The sequence below is a fragment of the Siniperca chuatsi genome, linkage group LG22, assembly GCF_020085105.1.
Source record: "Siniperca chuatsi isolate FFG_IHB_CAS linkage group LG22, ASM2008510v1, whole genome shotgun sequence".
In the NCBI taxonomy this organism is placed as follows: domain Eukaryota; kingdom Metazoa; phylum Chordata; class Actinopteri; order Centrarchiformes; family Sinipercidae; genus Siniperca; species Siniperca chuatsi.
Genome location: NC_058063.1, coordinates 734,699 through 758,027, shown reverse-complemented (window position 1 = coordinate 758,027; position 23,329 = coordinate 734,699). Strand labels below are relative to the sequence as shown.

Genomic DNA, 23,329 nt, shown 5'->3' with positions numbered 1-23,329 from the left:
ATTCAAATGTCTCAAATTGCTCCTTTATTGGCATGTAGGTAGGACCAGTAACTAGCCTCACAATTTTGACTAGGGATGCCATATGAAATGGTGAAATCAGAAGAGTTGGGGTGTTGCAAATTCCATAATTCTTCTAATTGTTTACCTTCATCTCCTAGATGGCACAAAGTGTCCTTTTTCCAAAGGGCTTTTCTGAGGACGTATGCATTTGAGGACAAGTTATAAGGGGCCTTGTCGCTGTAGAACCATTTATAATGATTCAGTGTAGCACCATCACTATTACCAATCCAAGGTTGGTTCTTATGCATACCATCCCACAAATAACTTCCATTTTCTGCTCTGTGGAGGGGAAATACCTATAGAGTGATACTTCTACTGCACATGAAAAATCTTTTCCTAAAACATCTTGAGGCATCGTTAGACAGTTGCTCGTTAGGGACTCCTAACATTTAAGTTTTGGATCATGTGGTAAGGTAAGACCTATCATTAGGTTTGGCCCCATGCTCATGGAGCAGTTGAGACATAGAGAAATGAATGGGATTCTCCTATTTCCTGGAATGTGTAAGGGCTTGTTCTCATGGATCTGCCCTGTGGGAGTTTTTTGGTTCTCTCACTGGCTGGCCCTATCCAATGAACTACTACTGCTACTGCCACAGCACACGTGTGTGTCCTGGAGTGTATGGTGTCCATATTATTGGCTCTTTCCTGTCAATCAAAATGTATTTTCCAATGCTTTCCCCACAAAGTGGGCATTTCAGGCCCCATGTGCTAATAGGAGGAATTGTTGCTGTGGCCTCGGAATTGCCATTTATCCTAATTTAAGAACAGTGTACTAAGCCAAAATCTTTTAGTCTAAACGTGCTGTTGCTGAAGACCTCTTTTACAGTGTGTTCCTTCTACTTTGGATTGGACTGCAGATTTATCAGCCTGAGTCTTTCTCCTGGTTACCCAGACTGTGTCGCCAACCTGGAAAGGAAGTGCAACAGGGTTAGTGGTTCTGGACTTGTTTCTACGCACGGGATTGTTTATGGCTTTGTGCATGGCTACTAGATTTTTAGGCATGCCCAATCGGTGGGAGCATTTTTAATGATCTAATATTTAACTGTCCTGACTACCCTCTCTGCTACCCCGTTTGTCTCAGGTTTATAGGGTATGGACCAAATTTGGTGTATTCCGTTCTCCTCTAGGAGCTCGGATACAAACTTGTTTTTAAAATGTGTTCCGTTATCTGTTCTTAAACTTTTTATTTCTGGAAATTGGACTATTATTTGAGCTAGCCTGTCTGACACTGATTTTCCTGTTGCTGCTCTCAGTGTGAACATCCACTTAGCTGGGGATCCATTGTCGGCTACTATTAAAAAAATATTTGTTCCAGAGGCCTGTTCATAGGTGCAGTGGCCCTGCGATGTCACCAATGAAGTATTGGTGTGGTGTAAGTGATTGGCTGTGCGCTACCTTTTACTTTAGGATGAGCTGTGCGCATGCCTTACAGCTCATCCGTAGCTGGTGCTTGAGTTCTTTTGCATTACATATTTTAACACAATTATTTACAAGATACTGCAATACTTCAGGTGTGCCTGAGTGACCTAAAGCTTCATGAATAGTTCTAGATAATTATAAATAAATATTGCAATAAAGCTGGTATTAGTGCATCACACTGGTCACCAAATATTGGGATTCAGGTAGGGCAGGTTTGGTTATTAGCAAAAATTAAACTAGGCTATAGGCCTAGACTGCTGGGAGATTTCCCATGATGCACTGAGCTCCTCTCTCCTCCTCTCCCTCTCCATTTGTGTGTATTTATATCCCATTAATGCATGTTACTAACTTGACATCTTCGCTCTCCTGTAGTTTTGTGCTTTCTTATCTCTCTCCTTGGGCGACTGTGGCTTAGTGGTAGAGCGGGTCGTCCACCAATCGGAAGGTCAGCGGTTTGATCAGCGGTTTGATCCCGGCTTTCCCCAGCCCCTTGGGCAAGACACTGAACCCCAAATTGCTCCCGAGGGCTGTGCCTTCGGTGTGTGAATGCTAAGTTACTTTGATGAGCAGTTCTGCCATCGCTGTATGAATGTGTGTGAATGAGATATGTAGTTGAAGTGCTTTGAGTAGTCAGAAAGACTAAAAAGGCGCTATATAAGTACAGTCCATTTACCATCTTCTCTCTCCTTCATTTGCTTTCAGCAGGTATTTCTGCTGAACCTGGATCTGTGATTTTGGGCCACCTGCGCCACCTGTGTTCCTGCTTGACAACTGCTACTACAATTGTTATTATTAGTCTTATTACTATTATTATCATTATTATTCCTGCCACTTATGGTGGGATTTGTTGGGTCTCTGTAAATAATATTATAAAGAGTACTGTCTAGACCTGCTCTATAGAAAAAGTGCAATGAGATAACATCTGTTATGAATTGGCACTATATAAATAAAATTGAACTGACTTAAATGTACTTTTCTCTGGCCCCTTGCGCAATTCCTTATTTTTATTTAATTATTATTTTGATGGCTCAACTTTCTATATCTGTATATTCCTTTTATGTTATTATATTATTTCAACATTTCAATCCTGTTTGTTTTGTTTGTGTTATTATTTTCAACAATATTTATTTTGTTGTTACTTCCTATGAGTACTTGAAGGTTAAATGTACTACTATTACTTCAGTTGTACAGCATTGAGTTATCTTCCATGTGTTATAAAGAAAAGTTGGTTTAAAAAAGTATTGTGTAAGTGCAGTCGGATTCTCTTAGCGCCGCTGTTGTCTTTTCCTAAGTCCTTATGAATTCTCCTTCACATCTTGCCTTGACCTCATGACGTTTTCCATCGAGGTCAAGGAAAAGTGTTTAGGAAAAGACATAGGACGTTTTTTTTTTTGACTATTCGACTGCAAGCCTGGGCTGCAGGGACACAAACTTGTAATGGAAAGCACCCCAGGGCGAAAAGATTTCAATAGCTATTTGCAACCCGGAAGCAGTTAGACTTCGAGCCTTCAAATTAAAGTGAGAAAGTTTCTGCACTTAGTATATATATTTGAAAAACAAATTATGGAGCGTAATCACAGATTTTAACAGTGTTTGATTCTAATGGATAAATGAATGAGTTTAAAAGGCAATCAATAACTCAAAATTGAAAAGGACATTAAATATGCCATTTCATTCCATTTCCTTATTTTGTCTTTCAATGAAAGTACACAAAATGTATTTTAAAATCTTACATAAAGAAGTTCACAAGCCAGGAAAACCCTACTTAAAAGGGCGAAGGGACATTTAACGAATATATTTTAACAGCCTGTTGCTTAAGTGTTGTTTCTTTTCATTCATTTTTGAATCTGTAAGACTTTACAAGATAGCGCTTTTATTCTGAAAATTTTGCATCAGAAGTCGTATCGTTGTTGTTGACGTTACAGCGGAACACGGACGGGTTTTGGCAGTATGGTGTCCGTCGGGAAGGTACATATTTTAAATTCATTTTAACGTTAAAATTAAGTTTATATCCGGTGAGAAACAGACGCAGCGCTCGTGAATCTTTCAGTCCAGTCTGGTTGTTGTTATGTCAGCTTAGTTTGTATCAGCACCGTGAGTCGAGATGAAACCGCCGCCTCGTACACGAACTAAACCAGATCGCAACCTGAAACCTGAACCGGTACCGCAGCGTTCAGTCAATCTGGCCTGTAAGTGGCAGCGAGCGGAACAGAGGAAGCTCTTGAATGCCCTGAAAAGACTCAGCAGGACCGCTGGAGGCCACGAAGACATCGACTATGCTTTCCTGAGAAAATACATGCCTACTCGGTCCATTTCAGAGGTACAATAGTCTGTTCTCATACATTTTAGAGGGATTTTAACGTTACAGACAAACTCCAGTTCCACCAAGCTAAAGGTGCATCTCAGTTTGTTATTTATTGTTTGTTATATATTTTTAATAAACAAACGAACTGCGATTGTCCTGAAGGGACTCTGCTTAAGTATGGAGGACCGCAACTGCCAAAATCAAAAATAAATAAATTAAATTAGTATGCCATTAAATGCACCTAAAATAATATTATTTTAGGCATTAAATAATTTGTAAAATGTGACACATTGATATTTCTGTTATTAATTTGCTTCTGTATTTATTTACATTTGTATTAATTCCCATATGTATTTACTTTCACATTTAATTTATTAATTTGTTCATTTATGTTTTATTTTTTCATTTATTTGTCTTCATTTATTTATTTCTTTATTAATTTTTATTCATTTATATATACATTTTTTATGCATTTATTTATGTGTTATTTTCCCTTTGCATTTTTCCCCCATTTATTTCCCCATGCGTCTTTTCTTTTTACATTTCTGTATGAATTTCTGCTTCATTATGTAAAGCAGGGGGGCTGTATGTCATGGGCTGTGTATCATCGATAGAATCAGAATCAGAAATACTTTATTGATCCCTGTGGGGAAACTCTTTTGTTACAGCAACTCACTAGACAAGATGTCTTTCACAGAACAGGGACCCTTTGAAGACTCAGGCTCAGGTTGAAGACATGTTGACGGACTCCACATAGCTGGGGGGCACAGGCTTTTAGCACCCCAGGGCTAACTCCATCGGGGCCTGCAGCCTTGTTTGAGTGGAGTTTCATCAGCTGTCCTCTCACTTGGTCAGAAACACAGCAGAGGTTACAGGCGGGTGAGGGGGGAGCAGAGTACTCAGAGAAGCTTGAGGGCCGACAGCAGCTGAGTTAGAGGGGGGATGAGCAGGAGCCGATGTGTCGAATCTGTTAAAGAACAGATTAAGTTTGTTGGCCCTGTCCAAGCTGCCTTCAACTCCTCTGCTGCCGGTCGGTCTGAAGCCAGTGATGCTCTTCATGCCGCTCCAGACCTCTCTCTTGTTCTGCTGGAGTTTTCGCTCCAGCTTCCTCCTGTACTTCTCCTTGGCCTCCCTGATCTTCACCTTCAGGTCAGCCTGGATTGCCCTCACCTCCTCCATATTACCATCAGTAAAGGCCCTCCTCTTGGCATTCAGGATGTCCTTGATGTCCTTTGTTACCCACGGTTTGTTGTTTGGATAACAATGGACCATTTTTTGCTGACAGTTTCAATGTAGTACTGTTCAGAATATGGCCATGTAAAATTTGTTGTTATTTTAGAATCAGAAATCAGTATCAGAAATACTTTATTGATCCCAGAGGGGAAACTCTTTCGTTTTACTGTAGTTTTAGAGAAAATTAAAGGGAAAATCACCTCAAATTACATTGTAACACATTGACAGTTTCCTCATATTTGAACTCTCACTAAAGTAATATCACTAGAGTTCAAATATGAGGAAATTGTCAATGTGTACAATAACCTTAGAGATGACTTTCCCTGTACAGTAGTCTACAGTGAAACTACTTAAAATTCATAGGCAGGAACATTTTGAGCATGACATCCATTGCGCTTCTCAGCAAACCAATTATGGAAATGGTTTTATCATTTTATGACTTCTTTGGTGACGTCACACATTCAACAAGACTTGTTTAATATATGAAATATGAGTCTTTCTTTGTCCCTTTTGGCCACTCTAAGCACTAGTACTGTAACTGCATGAATAGATGTGCATCGAAATCCAAATGGTGCCTGGCTTTATGGTTTTAGGAAAGTAGTTTGGATTAGACATATCACACTGTTCAACACACAGCAGCGGAATTGGTGCAATGTCCTCAATTAATTATGAACTAGAATTATTGTTTAACTGCAGTCTATAACCTAATTGTATCCAATTTACAATTATAAAGTAAAGCAAATAAAATCATCAAATGCTAACATTTAGGAAATCAGAACCATTGAATATCAATCAACTGATCAATTTAGCTACCATTTATTTCAGTTCGAAACTACACATTTTGTTAGCACCTCAGTGAAAACACTGTTTTGGTTAGCTTTATGTATCTGTGTGAAAACATGTTGACTGTCCCTTTCTTCCATTAGATTCACTCTGTGGTGGAATCTCTGAAGAACAAAGTGATCTCATGTGCCAGCTTCAAGCTGAAGAAGAAGAGATGGGAGGAGAAGGTGGTCAGAAAGCCCATTGAGGTGTGGACACACATGGCTTCTGCTGTAGCTGGAACCCTCGAAGAACCCATTTCCACTGCTTTCTCTCAGGTATTGCAAGAGAGATATTGATAAGATCGTGCTTATTATTATGTTTCCAATTTTTGTTCTAGTACATTATGGAAGTGGAGTGATAAAACATGGGATAACAAAAATGTTTTGCTCAAGTCAAATAATTCAAATCAATAGGATGCATCTTTGCCTTGTTTTGTTCCACACCGAGCGACTCTCTGCTGCCTGTAAATTTTAAATTCAGGTTGTATTTGAAAGCTTTCTGTTCTTTGCTTTCAAAAAACACCCTGCTGGTTAAAGTGATTTCATGAGGCAAACTTGTATTTACCTGCTCTGTCCTCTCCCTGTATTTCTCAGATGCTGATAGTGTCATCCACAGAGCCTCGCACCCTAAGGAACTGTGACCCTCCCCAGGTCCACAGACCACCCACAGACAAAGACAGGCCTGTTGGTCGCACCGTCCCTTTGAGACCAATGCCTCGTTTGCCAGTCCAAGGTATGGACCTCGAGTTCCTCTATTATAAAATTCACTACAATTTGGTGGACACTAAACATCAGATATCAGGAGCCAGCATCATTTCCAACTGACATAATGGAGCCTCCTGCCTGACCACAGCTAGTCAAGTCAATTTAATTTTATTTATGTAGCCCAATATCACAAATCACAAATTTGCCTCAAGGGGCTTAACCATCTGTATAGTATACAACCCCTCTATCCTTACACCCTTGATTCAGATAAGGAAAAATTCCCCCCAAAAAAACCTTTTAACAAAGAAAAAATGGAAGAAACCTCAGGAAGAGCAACAGAGGAGGGATCTGTCTGCCAGGACGGACAGAAATGCAATAGATGCCATGTTAACCTGGAAAGAGGACAGACTACGCAAACACACGAGGCAAAGTTCGAGCACACCACACACAGATAAGAGAAAGGGGGGAAAAAACGCACAGAGGGAGCTCCACATAAGCATTCCATAAAACCAGTTTCTTTTATTTTTGTTGTAAAATTAATTTTTTGTTTCAGTGTACAATAATGTTTACTGTAAAAAATTGTTTATTAAAGTCGGTAAATGCCAACAGGTGGGATGGATTGCTGTGTTTCAAGCCCCATTTGGATGGGATTAATATTACAGGGGGAGGTGGGGAATGAAAAATTCACTGTGCTGTAATTTAGCTCAATGTTCTGGACGGTATTTTAACCACTGGAAAATTGCAAGATATGGTTTGTAATAGATATGGAGATTCCACAGGACAAAGCCAAAAGAGAAAGCCAAAAGCTTCCCCAGATGACTGTACTTGTATAGCGCCTTCCGGTCTTCTGACCACTCAAAGCGCTTCACACACTACATGTCATATTCACACACTGATGGCAGATGCTAACTGCTAATCAGTCCAAAGAAACTAACTAATCATTCACACACTCACACACACACCCAGCAATCTTGCCCAAGGACACTTTGACATGTGGACTGGGGGAAGCCAGGATCGAACTGCCGACCTTCCGATAGGTGGACAACCCACTCTACCACTAAGCCCCAGCCGCTCTCTAAATACATCTGTTTCTGAGCTTTCTTTACCAGGGTGGAGATGTGTGATGACCATGACATGTTCTCTGGGATGTGATTCCCAGGAATCTAAAACTATTAACTTGCTCCACTTCAGCTCCACAGATGTAGTCGGGGGTGTATGTCTCTCCTACCTAAAATCAGCTCCTTGGTTTTGCTGACGAGCAGTAGGTTGTTCTCTGGACACCACCCTGCAATATTTTTAATTTATTCACTATATGAAGTCTTATCATTGTTTGAAATCCGGCCGATGATGGTAGTGTGCAAACTTCAGAGTAGAGTAGAGCAGAGTTCTCTTGATGTTGGGGGTTACAGTCATGGGAGTAGAGCATGAACAAGAGGGGGCTGAGCACACAACCCTGGGGACCTCTGATGTTCAGCACTAGGAGTACAGGAGGTGTGACCGCCAATCCGAACTGTCTGTGGTCTTGTTAGTGAGGAAGTCCAATATCCAGTTGCAGACTGTGGTCCTAAAGCATTGAGTGCTATGTTTGCCAATCAGTTTCATGGGGGAGATTGTGTTGAATGCTGAGCTGAAATCAACAAACAGCAGTCTGATGTAGGTGTTGTTATTTTCAAGGAGTGTGAAGACTGAGTGCAGGGCAGTGGAGATGGCATCCTCTGTGGATCTGTTGGCTCTGAATGCAAACTGGTGAGGTTCAGGCTAGCTGGGATGTTGTCTTTTTAATGTATTGGAGAACCAGTTTCTCAAAGCACTTCTTCAGAATGGAGGTGAGAGTAATGTCAAACTTGAACCAGGGTTCAACGTTATGTTTTTTTTTCACTTGCCCGGTCAGACAAGTGGGTCAGAAATCTACTTGCCCGAAGTCATGTCATATACACAAGCACACAGACTTGTTGTTGCTAAAGTCACTGCTAACTGCACAACTAACTGCAGCTATTAGTCCTTTTAAAGGGAAAGTAAAGTATTTTTCAACCTGGACCCTATTTTCCTATGTTTTTGTGTCTAAGTGACTAATGGGGACAACAGTTTTTTAAATTGGTCCAGTACTGAGCGAGAGCACTGCAGCCAGCAGCTGGAAAATGGGCTTCAATGTATTCCTTCCAGGAAATAGCACACATCAATGCACGTCCACTTAAAGTGCTTGTTTTTGCCACTGACAGGCTCAGATTGTTATTATGAAGTTGCGTTTCCTTCCATAGTACCTGGAACTTTTATTCCCAGGAACTACTTTTCAAGGAACTAAAAGGTTCCTTCAGCCCATTGTTGTCTGTGTTTCCACCGCGGTCTAAAGACCCGCAAAGATCAGGCAAATCCTGCTGCAAAACTATATTGTTTTTAACTTATTAAACACATCACCTGCAATTCAGCACGAGGACCTTTGCATATTTTAATATATGCACTCTCACCTGTTTTAAATACTGAGCTTACCGGTGTAAATTTGGTGAAATTGACAGCCACTACTTCCTCAGAGCTTTGTAAATATTAGAATATGGTAACACAAGCATAAGCATTACGTGTCTTTTTCCATATATAGTAGTATATACTTGTTTTCAGATACAAGAACAGCAGCTATACACATATTTGGTTCCACAACTATTTATCTGCAGAAATATAAATGTGCAAAATACAGAGTTTGTCTGCTTTAGCAGGAGACATGGGACGAGGGCTGCTGGTGGTCGCAGGGATACGTTAAACACACTAATCTCTGCAGCCTGCAGATTTACAATGCAAATTCCACCAAAAAATTTAAAATAATAATAATGTAATGGTAGTATTACTAAAGTAGTAATAATAATCATGTCATAATAATGACAATAATAGTAACTAGGCCAATAACAACAACTGTAGTAGCATGTGGGGGCAGCAGGTGGCCCACAACCACAGATCCAGTCTCTGCAGCTCCAGAGGTAGAAATACCTACTGAAAGTGACAGAAGGAGAGAGGAGAGAGTCGAGAAAGCACAAAACTACGGGAGAGACATGTCGAGTTAATAACGTGCATTAATGGGATAAAAATGCATACAGATGGAGAGGGAGAGGAGGAGAGAGGAAAGAGGTGCATCGTGGGAAGTCTGCTGGCAGTCTAGGCCTATAGCACCATAACTAAGGGATGGTTCAGGACTCACCCAAGCCAGCCAATAAATAAATGTAGCGTATATAAATATAGCCTAGATAAATATTGTGTTTAATTAAAGTAGGGCTTGGCGATGTCTACTAAATCGGCATATGACGAGGTCCACAGTGAAACATCAGGATGGACGATGGCGTTGTTGGGGGGGGGGGCATTTGAGCCCATTGACAGTCCATCCTCACCTACTCACCTGGTCTTTCTTAACCTTTCTCCCTATTTGTTATAAGAGTAGCGTGGCTCTTTCAGGGAACAGGGCAGTGCGTAGTGAGTGTATGGGCGAGCGAGAGAGAGAGTGACGGTGACTACACTCAAAGCAGACAGGTCTGTTGGCTATCGGAGCAGAGGGAAAGGTTAGCAGTGAAGTTGTCGAGTGGCAATTGATTGAGTCTAATAAAATACACTAAACTATCAATTTGGAACTCAGATTAATAATTAAATTAATAACTATAACCAGAATTACCACCAATAGCTAGTAGGTTGAAGGATTTGGAGTTCAACATAGCAGAGTTTGGCAAATTACTCACTCTTGTGCAACATTTAAAGAAGCCAGCATAATTATACACAAGCATTTATTTAAGTATATACTTTATATAAGTAAAAACACACAATGTGAAGACTAACTCTAAATACACTAAACTACAGAACAAAGGGTGTGTGCATGTGCGCAGGTCTCGGTGCACGCCAAAAGGAATGTGTGTATGTTTCTTTGTTCTGCTTCCTTCTCGCATCAACCCATGAGGTCAGAAACACAGGAGCATGTGACACAGGAGTTACTCTCCGCCGTGTGTGGTTGTCTTTAAGGGCCAAACTAGAAGTGTATGTGTATGATCTGTTTAGGATAACGGCACCAAGTTAAAGGGAGTTAGTTAGCATGCAAAGGCTGTCTGTGTGGACCATAACATAACTAACATCAACTTAGCATGTGGCTACCAAATTAACCAATTAACAGATAAACACGTCACAATAACAAAATCTCGTCTGAGATGCCGGCTCAGACGTCGCCCGGCCAAACAAGGTCTGTGTCAGGTTTTGGTGAACCAGAGCACCGAGATGAAAAATGGGCTACTGGAACAAGACGAAGATGGGCGAGATGCGATAGCAAGACTCTGTTGGAATGCTACTACTCCAGTAACCCTAGTCAGAGGGGTTACATGCAAAGGATGTGGGATGAATGGTTACTTTTTTCTGTCAAGATGGGGTGCATTAATGAGAAATAAAATGAACTTTTTTGATTTTAGCAAATGGCTGCAATGAAACAGAGTGAAATATTTAAAGGGGTCTGAATACTTTCCGTACCCACTGTATATGTATGTATGTATATGTGTATGTATGTATGTATGTATGTCTGTATGTATACATATATATATGTGTGTGTGTGTGTGTGTGTGTATATATGTAGGTATGTTTCTTCTTCTTTTCCTTTCGGCTGTTCCCTTTTAGGGGTCACCACAATGAATCATGTGCCTCCATCTAACCCTATCCTCTGCATCCTCTTCACTCACACCAATTAACTTCATGTCCTCTCTCACTACATCCATAAATCTCCTCTTTGGTCTTCCTCTAGACCTTCTGCCTGGCAGCTCCAACCTCAGCATCCTTCTACCAATATATTCACAGTCTCTCCTCTGTCCAAACCACCTCAATCTGGCCTCTCTGACTTTATCTCCAAAACATGAGCTGTCCCTCTGATGTACTCATTCCTGATCCTGTCCATCCTCGTCACTCCCAAAGAGAACCTCAACATCTTAAGCTCTGCTACCTCCAGCTCTGCCTCTTGTCTTTTCTTCAGTGCCACTGTCTCTAAGCTGTACAACATCGCTGGTCTCACCACCGTCTTGAACACCTTTCCTTTCATTCTTGCTGATACTCTGTTATCACACAACACATTTGACACTTTTCTCCACCTGTTCCAACCTGCTTGCACTCGCCTCTTCACCTCTTTTCCACAGTCTCCATTGCTCTGAACCGTTGACCCTAAGTACTTAAAGTCCTGCACCTTCTTCACCTCTGCTCCCTGTAACCTCACCGTTCCACCTGGGTCCCTCTCATTGACGCACATGTATTCTGTCTTACTGCTTCATTCCTCTGTTTTCCAGAGCAGACCTCCATCTCTCTAGATTTTCCTCCACCTGCTCCCTGCTCTCACTACAAATCACAATGTCATCCACAAACATCATAGTCCATGGAGATTCCTGTCTAACCTCATCTGTCAGCCTGTCCATCACCAGAGCAAACAGGAAGGGGCTCAGAGCCGATCCTTGATGCAGACCCACCTCCACCTTGAACTCCTCTGTCACACCTACAGCACACCTCACCACGGTCTTACAGCTCTCATACATGTCCTGCACCACTCTAACATACTTCTCTGCCACTCCAGACTTCCTCATACAATACCACAGCTCCTCTCTCGGCACCCTGTCATACGCTTTCTCTAAATCTACGAAGACACAATGCAACTCCCTATGACCTTCTCTGTACTTCTCCATCAGCATCCTCAAAGCAAATACTGCATCTGTTGAGACGGTGTAGTCCCTCATTCGTCCAGGAGTGTTCTATCGTAGAAAAGGTTTCAGTCGTGTTCTATCGTAGAAAAGGATCGTAGGATCGTAGGATCGTGTTCTATCGTAGAAAAGGTTTCAGTCGTAGTCATCGTAGTCATCTGGACACTGTTTTCAGAATCAAGACGTTTCGGCTCCCATCCGGAAGTCATTCCAGATGGGAGCCGAAACGTCTTGATTCTGAAAACAGTGTCCAGATGACTACGACTGAAACCTTTTCTACGATAGAACACTCCTGGACGAATGAGGGACTACACCGTCTTAATATATCATGTTGTTTCATGAAACAACCCTGCCTCCCAGAATGACTTCCGGATGGGAGCCGAAACGTCTTGATTCTGAAAACAGTGTCCAGATGACTACGACTGAAACCTTTTCTACGATACTGCATCTGTTGTACTCTTTCTAGGCATGAAAACCATGTTGCTCACAAATGCTCACCTCTGCCCTTAGCCTAGCTTCCACTACTCTTTCTACTCTCCCACAACTTCATTGTATGGCTCATCAGCTTTATTCCTCTGTAGTTGCCACAGCTCTGCACATCTCCCTTGTTCTTAAAAATTGGCACCAGTACACTTCTCCATTCCTCGGGCATCCTCTCACTCTCCAAGATCTTGTTAAACAAAGTAGTCAGAAACTCTACTGCCACCTCTCCTAGATACTTCCATACCTCCACAGGTATGTCATCAGGACCAACTGCCTTTCCACTCTTCATCCTCTTCAACGTCCTTCTCACTTCACTCTTGCTAATCTTTGCTACTTCCTGCTCCACACCAGTCACCTCTTCTACTCTTCGTTCCCTTTCATTTTCCTCATTCATCAACTCTTCAAAGTACTCCTTCCATCTTCTCATCACACTCCTGGCACCTGTCAATACATTTCGATCCTTTAATCACCCTAACCTGCTGCACATCCTTCCCATCTCTATCTCTTTGTCTGGCCAACCTGTACAAATCCACCTCTCCCTCTTTAGTGTCCACCCTATCATACAAGTCCTCATATGCTCTTTGTTTCTCTACCTTCACCTTACGTTGCATCTCCCTGTACTCCTGTCTACTCTCTTCAGTCCTCTCAGTGTCCCACTTCTTCTTAGCTAACCTCTTTCTCTGTATACACTCCTGCACTTCCTCGTTCCACCACCAAGTCTCCTTGTCCACTTTCCTCTTCCCAGATGACACACCAAGTACCCTCTTACCTGTCTCCCTGATCACAGTAGCTGTAGTGGTCCAGTCATCTGGGAGCACTTCCTGACCACCCAGAGTCTGTCTCAGCTCCTCCCTTTACACACTACCATCCTGTGTTGTCTGGCTACACTCTCCCCTACCACTACTTTACAGTCACTTGTCTCTTTCAGATTACAACGTCTACACAAGATGTAGTCCACCTGAGTGCTTCTACCTCCGCTGTTATATGTCACCCTATGTTCCTGCCTCTTCTGGAAGAAAGTGTTCACTACAGCCATTTCCATCCTCTTTGCAAAGTCTACCACTATCTGTCCTTCTGCGTTCCTGTCCTGAAGACCAAACCTGCCCATCACATTCTCATCACCTCTGTTCCCTTCACCTACATGCCCATTGAAATCTGCACCAATCACCACTCTCTCACCTCTGGGGATGCTCTGCATCACTTCATCTAACTCACTCCAGAATTTCTCCTTCTCTTCTAACTCACATCCTACCTGTGGGGCATAACCACTCACAACATTGAACATCCCCCCTTCAATTTCCAGCTTCAGACTCATCAACCTGTCTGGTGCTCTTTTCACCTCTAGAACATTCCTCACAAGTTCCTCTTTCAGGATAACTCCTACTCCGTTTCTCTTCCTATCTGACCCATGGTAGAACAACTTGAACCCTGCTCCTAAGCTTCTAGCCTTGCTACCTTTCCACCTGGTCTCATGGACACACAGTATGTCCACCTTCCTTCTCTGCATCATGTCAATCAACTCTCTAGCCTTCCCTGTCATAGTCCCAACATTCAAAGTCCCTACTGTAAGTTCTACATTCTTAGCTTTCCTCTTCTCTCTCTGCCTACGAACACACCTTCCTCCTCTCCTTCTTCGTCTTTGACCAACAGTAGTCCAATTTCCACCGGTACCCTGTAGGTCAACAGCACCGGTGGTGGTCGTTGTTAACCCAGGTCCCGACCGATCCGGTATGGAAGTCATTTTCACGATTCGCATTTTTAATTTGGCATGTGTTTTACGTCGGATGCCCTTCCTGCATTTATCCAGACTTGGGACTGGCACAAGAAGACACTCGCTTGTGCCCCCTTGCGGTTGCATATATATATATATATATATATATATATATATATATACTTAAGTGGGAGAACTTGCACAATTGAACTTTGCCCCACTGTACAGTGGTGTGAAAAAGTGTTTGCCCCCTTCCTGATTTCTTATGTTTTTGCATATTTATCACACTTAAATGTCAATTTCAGATCATCAAACTAATTTAAAAATTGTCAAAGATAACACAAGTAAACACAAAACGTAAAACGTGATTGCCCCACCTTTTAAAACATAACTTAACTGTGGTTTATCACACCTGAGTTCAATTTCTCTAGCCACACCCAGGCCGGATTACTGCCAATCAAGAAATCACTTAAAAAGGACCTGCCTGACCAGGTGAAGTAGACCAAAAGATCTTCAAAAGCTAGACATCATGCCGAGATCCAAAGAAATTCAGGAACAAATGAGAAAGAAGGTAATTGAGATCTATCGAGGTTTTAAAGCTATTTCCAAAGCTTTGGGACTCCAGCGAACCACAGTGAGAGCCATTATCCTCAAATGGCGAAAACATGGAACAGTGGTGAACCTTCCCAGGAGTGGCCGGCCGACCAAAATTACCCAAGAGCGCAGCAATGACTCATCCAAGAGGTCACAAAAGACCCCACAACAACATCCAAAGAACTGCAGGCCTCACTTTTTGGAACGTGTGTGTCCCATTACATCTGGCATAATAGTAACACCGCATTTCAGAAAAAGAACGTCATACCAACAGTAAAATATTGTGGTGGTAGTGTGATGATCTGGGGCTGTTTTGCTGCTTCGGAACCTGGACGACTTGCTGTGATAAATGGAACCATGAATTCTGCTGTCTACCAAAAACTCTTGAAGGAGAATGTCCAGCCATCTGTTCGTGACCTCAAGCTGAAGCGAACTTGGGTTCTGCAGCAGGACAATGATCCAAAACACACCAGCAAGTCATCCTCTGAATGTCTGAAGAACAAAATGAAGACTTTGGAGTGGCCTAGTCAAAGTCCTGACCTGAATCCTATTGAGATGCTGTGGCATGACCTTAAAAAGGCAGTTCATGCTCGAAAACCCTCCAATGTGGCTGAATTACAACAATTCTTCAAAGATGAGTGGGCCAAAATTCCTTCACAGCGCTGTAAAAGTGTGTTTGTGTGTGTGTGTGTATACACACACACACACACACACACACACGTTTGAGTATCTATGTCGTTTTGTGCCTCTTTGTGATCATTTGAACGACTTTCTGACAAGATGGTCACTGACCAAGGGGCCCCCTGACCCTGGTATGAAACTCCATGCTCAGGTGAATCTCCATGCTCAGATGTATTGCTACTTTCCTCCATATTACTGTTATTATAAAAAGAGCATTACAGCTTTAACAATGTAAGATTTTTGCCCCTTAGGTGAGTCTCCTGGCACCAACAAAGCCGATCCTCTCCTGGTACTCAAGACTCCAGCACCAACCATAGGCCCAGCCAAAAGACTCCCAGCACCATCCCAAGTGGTTAGAGTGCCAAACGGCAAAATCCCTCCACCCCAGCAACAGCCTTCTACTACAGCTGGAACCTCGCCTGCTGCCACCTCCTGCAAGTCAGATGCAGCAAAAACTGCGCCTTCTACATCCCCACAGCCTGCCTCTCAGACTGTGACCCCAGTTACAGGACAGGTCACACCCAGTTCTAGCTCTGCAGCAGTTGTAAAGACTCAGAGTGTTGGCAGTACTGTAATTCAAACTACCCAGCAGCCCTCAGAGCAACACCCCACCACCACCTCTACTTCAAAGTCCACTTCATCCAGTTCTCATACACCCCTCTCCACCTTTGCCACCAGTCTATCTCAAGTCCCCAGTACTGCACCATCCTCTGTTGCATCTTCCAGTTCAGCCAGCTCCAGCTGCTCTTCTACCTGCTCCATGCCACCACTCTCCACCCCTGCTGCAGCATTTCACGCCAGGTTTGGTCGCACCAGCAAATACGCCACAAAAGAGAGTCCCAGGATGTTCGGCGTCAAGTGCATAGTGAACTTTGAGAGGATATATAGCTACCTGAGTGTCATCCCAAAGCCGAATGAGGAGTGTCATCTCACCCCCATGGGTATTTCAACTGTTTTTATTGGATTTTGTATGTAAACTAAACAGATGGACCAAAGGGACATGAGTATGCAGAGATATAAAGGGATATAGACAATTAAAGTAAGGTAAGAAATAAAAATCAGCAATGCTGTAATAAAATCAATAAGAACAGTAACAACCTCAACAACACAGAAAAAAAATTATTAAAAAAAGGAGGGGGGTGATTTAAATACAAAAATATTACTTTATCTGTTTATTCTGAAAAATTCAGAATAAGGACCAGAAGCGCTGTACACTTGCCAATTATCTACAATCGTTTCTATCATCGTTTGCTGGACACCACCTCGACAGCCTGCGGCTAAACATGTCATCACTGGTCAGGTTTGGCAGGGGCCCAGATAAAACTACGGAGTCCAACATGGTCTTTGCATATGTACACACGGACTCAACATTAACATTAGTGACCTCCGATTGGCGTAATCGGGAGTCGTTACCGCCGATGTGAATAACAATCTTACTGTATTTACGTTTATCCTTAGCCAGCAGTTTTAAATAGGATTCAGCATTGCCCACTCTGGCCCCAGGAATACATTTGACTATGGTCGCTGGTGTCGCTAACTTCACGTTTCTCAAAATGGAGCTGCCACTAATCAGAGTTGGTTTCTCAGCGGGTGTGTCACTGAGTAGGGAGAACTTGTTAGAAACATGAAAAGGTTGGTGGTAAACCGTGGGCTCATGCTCACCCAGCCTCCCTGGTTTCCCAGCTGCTCTGGAGCTGCCGGGGGGACAGCTAACAGGAGCTACCTCTGGTCGGTCTCCACCGGCTACTGGGGGCTGGCTAACTACAGCAGCTAATGATTGAATTCCCATGGTGCGCAACCGTACCAATTCACTAAGCCTCGCCTTCAATGCTACAAATAAGCTACATTTATTACATGTACCATTATCACTAAAGGAGGCAGAGGAATAGCTAAACATTTGACGCACTGAGCAGGAGAGTGAGAGGGAGAGAGAAAAGCCATTGCTAGCTGCTAAGCTAAAGAACAATAGCTAGCAAAACTGAATAGCGTGTAAACTGGGATTAGCGAGAAGGTCATCAAAAGAAGGAGAGCGCTATAGATGCTTGAGCAAAACTAGTGTACATTTAAATGTATAGCAGATAGTCACTATAATAAAGAATCAAACAAAATGAACTGTGATGAGCTAGAGCAGAAACTATATGTTATTAGTAACACACCAACACCAGTGACCGGAAATTAGACAATACGCTTACCGCAGCACGTCAACACTGACTTTCATAAAGTGGAATTTATTCAGACAAGTAATTTGGTCCTCTACGATACAACTCCAGCAGGCATCTATTTATTTTAGAGAATATGGAATTTCAGGGCCTATAACGAAAACCGATTGTCTTTGTTGTGGCCCATACCAATATGGTAACCGATAATATTAATAATTAATAGATTATTAATAAATGCAAAACGTGAAGAGGACAATAAAGACTATATTTTTAGATTGACAAGTTTATTTTTCTAATACAGCACATTATTTCAATTTATAGTAAACTTGTTTGTAATACCTTGGTTTATTTTCTTAATATGCAGTATTAAAGTCAAGTTTGAACCGACCCCCTAGCAATATCCATCCAGCGGTGCAGCCTTTATATTTCCCCATGTGATGTCATACAACTGCACTATGAGATTGTTTTGCAACTTGGAATTTTATATCGTGGCTTCATAATCCTGAAAACGTTTTCCTGAAACAATACCAATTGACCGCATAACCTTCATATACATCTTGCTATCTTATGATGAGTGAGGATGAGTGTGGTGAAAAGTAGGCAGTCAGACGAGGTTGTACAGTTGACATTGCTCCACTCATTTCTGGTGCCTCCGCTGATCGCTTGGGTGGTCAAGCTAGCAGGTGAGTCCTCAGATTTGTTGTCATTGTAGAGTAAGGTAGACCTGCTCTATAGGAAAAGTGCAATGAGATAACTTCGGTTATGAATTGGCACTATATAAATATAATTTAATTGAAATTGAATTGGTAGAGAGGAAGAGGGAAGGTGGGTCTCAGCCTCAGAGTCTACAAGAATTCAACTAAGTTTAAGATATATAGATAATTAGGCTCAACCGTTAAATACAATTAGCATTTGTTTTCAGCTGTTTTCGGCTGTGCAAAACCATCTGTGGATAAGGATGGGACTGGGGGTTGACTGCGGGCAGAGCAAATTTCTGCAAGTTAATGTTCTGCTTGTTCAGCAGGTGTTTGACAAACTTCTTGTGCTGTCTCCATTACTGGCAAATTTTGTTGCATTAATGAATAACGAGCATTGTCGTCATTGAGTTGTGTAAAATATAATCTCAAGTCTGTTTAATTTTCTTTGCTGAAGTTGCTCACACTGCCTGCTGTGTGTGCATGAGTGTGGGTGAGGACGCTCTATTACAAACTACACTAAAATATGTATTCTGCTCTGCTGCTGTTATAATTCTCACTGAACTGGGTATCAAGTGGTGTCCTGTCAGCACCCAAGGCGCTGCTTTATCAGACATAATTATCAGCTGAAATTCCATTATTGGAACAATAATAATAATTAAATATATATTAAATAATTGTCTTATCGGACAATAATATATCGGCCACAGAAATATTGTGCACCCCTAATGTATTTGTTACTGTCCATGTTTCTGCAGTTGTTTATGTTGTTCTTAGAAGCAACTTAAACTTTATGAGATGTTTCCCTACCACTGCATTGAAATTAATCAATTTTCTAATATTGCTTTGTGTCCTCCAGAGAGTGCTATAGTGTTGGACTTGTTGATGTCTCTCCCAGAGGAGCTTCCCTTGCTGGACTGCAATAAACTGCACAAACATCTGGTCCAGGTACAACTTGCAAATTTGGTCGTGATTTTTAGATGTCTTTTTTAATTGTTTTACTTTGTTATAAATGTGTTGATTCTACTTGTGTTTTGTTTTTAAGTACATAAAAGCAAATCATCTACTTATGTATGTTGTATATGAGAGTAGCAGAACTAAGAAATTAAAGCCCAGGATCTGCAGGCTCTCATGAAAGAAGGAGAGCGCTATGGGTGCTTCAGCAGAACTAGATAGTCACTATAATAAAGAATCAAACAAAATGAACTGTGATGAGCTAGAGCAGAAACAATACAGTAACACACCAACACCGGTGCCCGGAAATGAGACAATATGCTCACTGCAGCACGTCAGCACTGTCTACTTTCGTAAAATGGAATTTATTCAGACAAGTAATTTGGTCCTCTACGATACAACTCCAGCAAGCATCTATTTATTTTAGTGAGCATTTAATATTCTGATTTCTGGTACCTGACCGTAATCCATCATTCAAAACAGCAGCACTCACCCAGATCAACGCTATCTCCAGCTTTCACTGTCACTGCCAAGCTGAGTCGAGTTCCATTAGATGGTACAAGCTCACTTCAGCCATTGTCGGTCAGCACGCACTGCACTCAGTACAGTATGGGAAGGCCTTCTTTTTACTTGAGATCACAAGTTTCTTTTCTTTTATTTTTGTGTTACTTTTGCACTTACTTGAAATGTAACATACAGTAAATGCTTTTGAATGCCATCATCGTCTCTGAATCCAGTTCCTCACAGCAGACTTCACAACTTTTTTACAGTACAAGTACAGCGTTTTTGTCAGAACTGGGAGTGGATAAATATATTGATTCTTCCTCACCATCATTGGGTTCCCCCAGACGCATTGTTGTTTCTAAGAACACATCACGCCTGTGTGCCATTCACTCCTGTGTCTCTCACACATATTAGATTTATTTACACTGATTTCAGGCCCCCCTTTTCCCTTTGCACAGTTTGTCCCATGGAGTAACACACTTGATAAATTACTTGAAACTTAAAACGATTAATCGTATGCCACAACTATAAGTAGCTGTTTTTGTGCGACACATGTAATTGTATACATGTACACACGTACATGTGTTAAACACCATCTTTAAAACTTGCTGCTGTCAGCTGAGCAACCTGTGCATACTAGAAGAAGTATGAATCCTAGAGCAGGAATGGAACCTTTTGCAAATGGGGTAATCCCTTCACATCTTTTACAGCAATTTGCACCTCTTAGATGTAATGTCATCACTGCAAAAATAACAAAGACTTCAATTGAGCATAAAAGTCTTGCTCTATGAGCTCCATGTCCGTGACTGGAACCTGCAATAGAATGTTCAAGCCCACATGAAGAGCCAGATTGTACAAAGTGTGAGATGCAGTGACCTCCTCAAAAGAGAGGGTGACCTGTACAGACACAAGCACTCCACCAGAGGGCAGCATCAGTCCACAAATATAGAGTTCTAGTTTAAGTTTAAAATCGAATATATTTTCACTACTGTTTGGTCGATTTGTACCAAATTTCACACACTGAATTTGGATTGTGCATAGCAAATATGGTGAAATAAAAAAAAATGTGTTGAGTTAATTTTGTAAAAATATGTTACAGCACCCCTTATCAGTGCATTCAGACAAAATTTAATTCTGTAAATCTGTAGTTCATGCTGGATGTGCCTACACAGTTTGGAGAATCTATTGCGAAGATATGGCGTTTTTCAAAAAATGACACTATAAAAAAGAGCAAAGTCAAGTGGCAAACAAAGTGACAGTAATTTTGTCACGCTTAGTCTAAAAACTAAAAAGTGGTATGAAAAAGTGGATTTTGCCAATTTATATAATTTATATCGAATGATATAACGAATTCATGGATATAAAGTATTTGTGCAATGTACATTTAGTTATGACCAAATTGCATTTGCAACAGTGCCCCCTTATGGTCGACCTGGGTTATTCGTTTTCTGCATCAGTCATCAACACTCATAACTATCCTGAAAAATTTACTTTATGGTTTTTCATTTCAATCAATCAAAACTGTTGGAGCTTGGACCCCTAAAAAAAACAAAAACGAATCCAAGTTCCAGGTACTCTCATAGGAAAGAAATGTAACAGCTGGTTTGCGTGGCAATAAATGATGCAGGATATATATTTAGATTGTGAATTTCTTTTCTGAATTACCTTTGTGTTCCCTCACAGTTTTTTTTGCATTCCCCATGATCCATAGGAACAGTTACTGTGTTGGTCCAGTCCAGTTATAATACACTGCCAGTTTAGGGAAACGCTCAGCAGATACTACAGATGTGGATATAGTTATTTTTCAGACGACTGCTGCATTTGTGGTTGAATCTGCTGTATGATGCTATAGATATTGCTACAGTAGCTGCACTGTAACTACTCTTTACTGCTGCTATAACATTATCCAAGAAAGCATTGTTAAGCCACATGGGATTTGAACCCACAGTGCTTCTATTAGATATAACAAATGTTTTACCAATACACCACAGGAGTTTAGGAATACAGTAGCTTCAGCCAGCACAACCATGTCAATTCATTGCACAAACTCAACCCCTGCATGTAATTAGTGTTACACCATTGTAAACTAATGTGTCACAGCCATAATCACAACAATCAAAGCAACATCAACGACCAAAGCTCAATCATCCGATGGCTATACTTATAATTACAGCTACAGCATCATGCAATGGCTAAAGTCATAATCACAGCGACAGTTTGTCTCAATAAGCCTCAGCAGCAATCGGTGAGATAGCTAGGTTAAGTAGCTCCACTAGTTGTCTATGTAGCTGCAATGATATATAATACTATATCATAATACAGCTCAGCATTTCTCTATGGATGGAATGCAAAACGTAATGTGGGGTCACACAAAAGAATTTCAGGGAAAAAAAGTGACCTTTCGTGGTCGCCGTAGCAGCGTGACCAAACATTGCATCGCTCTATATATATACAGTATATATGGTATGTACCAGAACAGACCTGGTACATACCGAACTTGCAGAATTGGTACAAAAATGTGTTGGTGGTTTTTTTTTGCGGAATTAGGTATGCATTAACCTGACAGCCGTCCTTCCATTTCTTCAGGTGTACCAATGTCTTTCATCCCCTGCTGACTCCAAGATTGCAAGAGAAATGTTTAAAGACCTGAAGGATGGGTTATGTGCTCAGACAGAGGCACCAAGTGGCCGAGACAGCAACAGAACAAACAGTCAGCAGAATACTGCTGGGACTGCTGATAGCAGTGATGTCACGGACAGTGGAGAGAAGAAACTGCAGCCAGATGAAGCTGAGAGCCAATCATCAGGGAACACATCCAGCCAATCGGAAGATGCAGATGTGATGGGAGTCTGCCCCCCCCTCAACCCTTTTATGGTGCCACTGAAACTGTTGATGCGCCAATAGTTCAGGGTTCAAAATTTATAATGTAATCGTTTGTGTAGTAAGCTCTAGATATGTCTGCGTTCTATAATAATACATTATTTTTATACTCATTCTAGAGTTGAGCCCCAAATTATTTGGTCGTTGTTTGGGGCTGGGCTGCATACTGAACCTTAGTATGCACCACAATCTTAAGTATTGAAAGTTGGCATCAAATGTCTGATTCATCGTATTGTTTACTTATTTTTTGATCAGATAGTTTATTTAAATCAGAATATAGTCAATTTTGTACTGTTTTATTTAAGGAAAGTTCTTGTTCATCTGCTTTTGTTAACATTAAACACTGATGCATTGAGAAGTTTGGCTTATTTTGTTAAATGGAATAAATAATAAATGCAGATTATTTTCTTGATTAATTATTTGGATTAGAAA

The 23,329-nt window shown here is 41.4% G+C and overlaps 1 protein-coding gene across 2 annotated transcripts; it reads left to right on the top strand.

The window, feature by feature from the left end:
• The first annotated feature begins 3,351 nt into the window (after nucleotides 1-3,351).
• snapc2 (small nuclear RNA activating complex, polypeptide 2) lies at nucleotides 3,352-23,297 on the top strand. Of its 2 annotated transcripts, none has more exons than XM_044183509.1 (6): nucleotides 3,352-3,447; nucleotides 5,944-6,117; nucleotides 6,436-6,574; nucleotides 15,957-16,646; nucleotides 19,419-19,507; nucleotides 22,604-23,297. In XM_044183509.1, the coding sequence occupies exons 1-6, from the start codon at nucleotides 3,430-3,432 to the stop codon at nucleotides 22,919-22,921; spliced, it is 1,428 nt and encodes a 475-aa protein (XP_044039444.1). In that variant the 5' UTR covers nucleotides 3,352-3,429; the 3' UTR covers nucleotides 22,922-23,297. The 2 variants fall into 2 exon arrangements, with proteins under 2 accessions (XP_044039444.1, XP_044039443.1); XM_044183508.1 differs by having other exon boundaries at nucleotides 3,373-3,799.
• The last annotated feature ends 32 nt before the right edge of the window (nucleotides 23,298-23,329 follow it).

What these genes read in the sequence shown, in the direction of transcription:
- snapc2 (XM_044183508.1), top strand. Translation starts at nt 3,584, where the DNA reads ATGAAACCGCCGCCTCGTACACGAACTAAACCAGATCGCAACCTGAAA. An exon ending in TTTCCACTGCTTTCTCTCAG is followed by an intron (nt 6,118 to 6,435) that starts GTATTGCAAGAG and finishes TGTATTTCTCAG; the next exon opens with ATGCTGATAGTGTCATCCAC. An exon ending in TGCACAAACATCTGGTCCAG is followed by an intron (nt 19,508 to 22,603) that starts GTACAACTTGCA and finishes CCATTTCTTCAG; the next exon opens with GTGTACCAATGTCTTTCATC.